Here is a 5,734-nt window from a genome sequence, read left to right as displayed (position 1 = left end):
TGTACATAATAGTGGGTTTTTACATTTAGTTGTTGTTTTCCTCATATATATTTTTAGTACATAGAGTAATGTCTGCTTTTTTAACACATTAATTTTGTATCTTGCAATTTTTCTTATTTTTATTTTTTCTGTACATTATTTTTTAGTTTCCTTCCAGTTTTCTATATAAACAATTATGTCACATATATCTATAAACATAGTTTATTTTATGCTTTTGAATTGGTTCTTTATTTCTTTTTCTTGTTATATTTCAGGACTACAAGTTCAAAATTTTGTATTGAATAAGAAGGATGAGAGTTTACATCTTTGCTTTGTTCCCAATTTTAGGGTAATAGCATTTAGACTTTCACCACTATACATACTGTTAGTTGAACGATTTTAATGCCTTTATTAGGTTGAGGATTTATTGTGAATGTGTGTTAGATAGATTAAGTATATTGTAGAGTGTTCCCTACTCTTGCCTAACAATATAATTGTCTGATTAAACCTTTTGTGATCTTGGTCCCACTGGTAGTGAGTGGAGTATCCACACATCACAATTCTGGTGACTAGGGAGATAAGGGAGTCACATCCAAACAGGAAGAAGTAAGATTTAAATTCTGTGAGCGCGCTGGTCGGCTCCGGGTGGGAGATGGGGGCGCGTGCAGGTTTCGGGGGCCTGAGGCAGCGAGGCGGAGGTGGGGTTGCCAGACTCTAAGCGCCTTCTTCCTGCTCTGGCCCCCGGACTCAGGTCACTGACCTGCGGTGTCTCCTCAGGCCGCCGACTCGAAGCGCGAGCAGTTCCGGAGGTACTTGGAGAAGTCGGGGGTGCTGGACACGCTGACCAAAGTGTTGGTAGCCTTATATGAAGAACCAGAGAAACCTAATAGTGCTTTGGATTTTTTAAAGCATCACTTAGGAGCTGCTACCCCAGAAAATCCAGAAATAGAGTTGCTCCGCTTAGAACTGGCAGAAATGAAAGAAAAATATGAAGCTACTGTAGAAGAAAATAAAAAACTGAAAGCAAAGCTTGCTCAGTATGAACCACCTCAGGAGGAGAAGCGTGCTGAATAGGATTCTTCTCAGTTGAAAAGACACTGAAAAAATGGTTTTGTATGACTCGAATAGTTTGTATAGTATATAATCTTTTCTGAACAGATGCTATAAAACTCTTTTAATATGTTAAATTCACACTTCAACTGTTATAAACACATATACTTAGAATCACCAATAAAAACTCAATATAACTTGCTTTGGGTCTTAAAGCAGAAGAATCCAAAGTGAATCCTGAAAAAAAAAATTAAACAGCCATCTAATTCATTAAAAGATTTCTATTTATTAGTCTGATTAGGAATAATGGTACTAGTTGTATTTTAGCCAAGGAAGATTAGCATGGAGGTATTCCTTGGTTTAGTTCAGGATATAAGAATAGATAGAATCATTCTCGACAATGAAGATGACAGAGTTTATATTCTCTTTAGGCAACTGGAGAGATCTGTGTGACAAGATGCTTTTGCATGGGTTCCCACGAATCATCTTCTCTTATTTATATAATGCAGAACAAATAACTCTTCTTTGCCACCACTTTGCCTTAGATAACTGTGTGTGTGTCAGTTTAACTCTGACACCACGTTTTCCTTCTATGCAATCATGCCCTATCTGATAATGTTGCCTTGTTTTGCTGTGTGCTTTATTGGGTCCTAGTTGCACATTAGCCTGTTTTTCAATTTGATTAATAATGCAGTTACCCTGATTGTAATTTATATAATTTTAAACAGGATCACACTATTACCCTGCCTTACTTAGTTGCTTAGTTGAGCACAGAAGTAATATAAAATTCTGGTTCATGCACAAACTGGAATGAGAAGAGGAATGAGCCATATATCATGGGCAATGTTGGGTATAATTATATAGTGGTTTTTCCCTCAAAGTATTTTTCTAATTTTCAGTTCATTTTATCTTCATTATTCCTGTGAAGTAGGTAGGGCAAGTATGAGGGGAGGTTGGGCACTGAATTTTTAGGCCAAAGACTGATATTACAAAACTATTTGCTAACTACAGAACCTTGGGCACATCAGTTAACTGCTCTTAGATTCACTTTCCTTATCTGTTAATTGAGAAGAATGTCTGTGCTGCCTACCTCACAGGGTTGTTGTGAGGGTCAAATGAGAATGTATGTGAAAGATTTGTAAATGGTAAACCACTATATTCTTGAAAAAAAAAAAATAAATTCTGTGAGCAACACATCCTCAAGGGTCAAGTAGTAACTGAATTCAGACAGAAAGGTGGTTCCTTGCTAAAACAAGGCAAATTTTGCAGGTCTATTAATCCATGATTAAAGGGTTGAAGTAATACAATAGATATGTTAGGTGAGTTTGATTCACATCATTTTTTTAAGTAATTGAGTCTACATTGAGTCACAATAAAGACTGAGAGAAATAAGCATGGGAAATATGTACCTTGAGTGAAAGAGCAATCCACTTGCCCCTCAGTAATCCTAATGCACAGAGCACCTTCTTCATTTTCTCTCTGTAGTTCACCTATTCCTCTATTGCCCTCAAAAGAGGTGTGTAGATCTATATGTTTTGCTATGAAAAAGACAATGTATTTCAGACTAGATATTTAGTTATTTGGGGGTAAATTGTATTAATAAATAGCCTAAAATATTAATTTCCAGAGTAAGACCAAGGCCTTTGGTGGAAAATGGTAATTTCACCAAAATGTTATCTATATTAACAAAAATAATTGGATCATCACTCATCCAATGTCATTGAGTACCCATTATAAGTTAGACTTATAATTGAGCAAAATTGATTTATTAAACCACTTTGTCACTAATGTCATTTAAAAGAAACAAAATCTCAATTCTGAATAGTGTTTCTTTTTTTTAAATCTGGGTTTAGGGGTTGTGTTTTTTAATTTTTTTTATTTTTGCTTTTTTATTTCTTAATTTATTCTAATTAGTAATACATGACAGTAGAATGCATTTTGACACATTGTACACAGATAGAGCACAACTTCTCCTTCCTCTGTCTGAATATGTTGCAGAGTCACACGGTAGTGTAATCATACATTTAGATAGGGTAATAACGTCTATCTCATTCCATTGTCTTGCCCATTTCCACATGCCTTCCCCTACCATTACTCCTCTCTGCACAATCTAAAATCGTCAGATTGCATATGAAAAAATATTAAAAAGATAGTATACGATAATCAAGTGGGGTTTATCCCAGGGATGCAAGGTTGGTTCTACATACAGAAATCAATAAATGTAATTCGTCACATCAATAGACTTAAAGAAAAGAATCATATCATCATCTCAATAGATGCAGGAAGAAACATTGGACAAAATACAGCACCCTTTCATGTTAAAAACATTAGAAAATCTAGGAATAGTAGGAACATACCTCAACATTGTGAAAGCTATCTGTGCTAAGCTCAAGGTCAACCTCATTCTAAATGGAGAAAAATTGAAAGCATTTCCCCTAAAAACTGAAATAAGACATGGATGCCCTCTTTCACCACTTCTATTCAACATATTCCTTGAAACTCTAGCCAGAGCAGTCAGATAGATGAAAGAAATTAAAGGATTACAAGTAGGAAAAGAAGAACTCAAATTATGGCTCTTTCTCAAAAAAAAAATGATTCTGTATTTAAAAGATACAAAAAAACTCAACCAGAAAACTTCTAAAACTAATAAATGAATTCAGCAAAGAAGCCGGATATAAAATCAACACCCTTAAAACAAATGCATTTTTACACATCACTGATGGATTTACTACAAGAGAAATTAGGAAAACTACCCCATTCACAATAGCCTCAAAAAACAAAAATAAAATACTTGAGAATCAACCTAACAAAAGGGGTGAAAGACTACAATGAAAACTACACAACAGTAAAGAAAGAAACTGATGAAGACGTTAGGAGATGGAAAGATCTCCCATGCTCTTGGATAGGCAGAATTAATATTTTAAAAATGAATAGTATTTCTTTAAGGAAGAAAATGTTCCTATTGAGTATATTTGAAAAAAAGTGTCTGAGAATTTTAGTAATTTGATTTAAATTTTTATTCTAAGTCAACTATTTCTGTTTACATCACTAAATAATGATATCTTCTCAGCTTATCCTTGAATTTATCCAGTTTCTTAAAAGCTACTAGAATGGACCTGAACAATCACCATGGTTTTAAAAAAAATCTTAACACCAACTTCTTAGAATAGAACCATTTACTTAACAACTTCCTTCCACTAAAATCTATTTCTATCTGGACCATGGCCACATATAGTTCTTGCTTGCTTTCTTTAAACTCTTCTTCAACTTGAGTTTGGAACAAATGTGGTATATTTATATCTTTCTCAGATTGTCAGCATTATTTTAATGCTCAGTTGATAAAGTCCTTAGTTTGGAAGTTTTGTGTTTATTTATTTATTTTAGCTGGTTTGAGTATACTTTTACAGCTTAGAGATCACAGGACTCATCAAACAAGAGGTATAAATGAGTTCACATTACTGCTAATGTAGACATTCCTCTGGGCTGTCACCCTCCACCTTCATAGTTGCATACCAACTCCCAGAAAGTTCGCTCACTTTGCTGAGGCCCCTTACAGGCTGTTTCACATTTCCTTCAATACAGACTTTGCACATGTAGGAATTGTGGCTTTTGCCCATGTCTCCATCATTGATTTTAATATAACTCATCTTTTATATTATCTACCCCATTTGCCCTGATTACAACATCACTTTTCAGCACATATCATTCCAGATTCTAAAAAGCATTACTTTTTTTTCCTATCATAAAATTTCCCTTCATGGCCAGGAGTGATGGCACATGCCTGTAATCCCAGCAGCTCAGAAGCCTAGGGCAAGAGGATTGTGAATTCAAAGCCAGCTTCAGCAACTTAGCCAGGCCCTAAGTAAATTAGCAAGACCCTTAGAAATTTAGCAAGACCCTGTCTCAAAATAAAAAAAAAATAAAATAAAAAGGGTTGGGAATGTGGCTCAGTGGATAAGTGTCCTGGATTCAATCCCTGGTAACAAAAATAAAATAAAATAAAACAAAGCACGTTCACGAGGAAGACATAACACAAACAGTGAAACTCCACATTATATACAAGAATGGAATCAGAATAAGAATAAGTTATACTCCATGTATGTATAATATATCAAAATACACTTTACAGTCATGTATATCTAAAAAGAATAAATAAGGAGCTGGAGTTGTAGCTCAGTGGTAGAATATGTTCCTAGCATGTGTGAGGTACGGAGTTCGGTTCTCAGCACTGCACATAAATAAAGGTCCTTCAACATCTAATAAAATATTTTTAAGAAAGAACAAATAAAAATGAAAAAAAGAACAAATAAAAAACGAAGAGAAACTATACTCAAGAGTCTACATATTCTGTGATTCAGTTAATATGATAATCCATTAAATCATAGACTATGTAGCCTTCTGTGTATTATAAAACTTTACGTTTTAAAAAGGCACATGTGATTGACTTGATGGATGGCTCATTGTAGCAATGAATTTTGAAGCAGATAAATAGTTAAAAATTAAACAAATGCTTTGTTATAGTTTAGCTCTATAATATCCCATTAAGGATTCATATGTTAAAGACTGGTCCCCAGCTTGGAGTTATTAGAAGGTGGTTGAACCTTTAAGAAGTTGGGCCTAATGGGAGATGTTAGAATATTGGGATTATGCCTTTGAAGGGGATAGTGAGAATCCAGCCCCTTCCTTTTTTTTTTTTTTTTTTTTT

The 5,734-nt window shown here is 34.4% G+C and overlaps 1 protein-coding gene across 1 annotated transcript; it reads left to right on the top strand.

Moving 5' to 3' along the window:
• Nucleotides 1-738: 738 nt before the first annotated feature.
• LOC107149815 (c-Myc-binding protein-like) lies at nt 739-2,185 on the top strand (the record flags this gene model as incomplete). The annotated part of the gene is made up of 1 exon (XM_048811866.1): nt 739-2,185. A coding segment is annotated over one exon (315 nt), but the record flags the coding sequence as incomplete, so codon positions are not given.
• Nucleotides 2,186-5,734: the final 3,549 nt, after the last annotated feature.

This window comes from Marmota marmota, unplaced genomic scaffold (assembly GCF_001458135.2).
Source record: "Marmota marmota marmota unplaced genomic scaffold, marMar, whole genome shotgun sequence".
In the NCBI taxonomy this organism is placed as follows: domain Eukaryota; kingdom Metazoa; phylum Chordata; class Mammalia; order Rodentia; family Sciuridae; genus Marmota; species Marmota marmota.
This window is presented reverse-complemented; position numbering and strand designations above follow the sequence as displayed.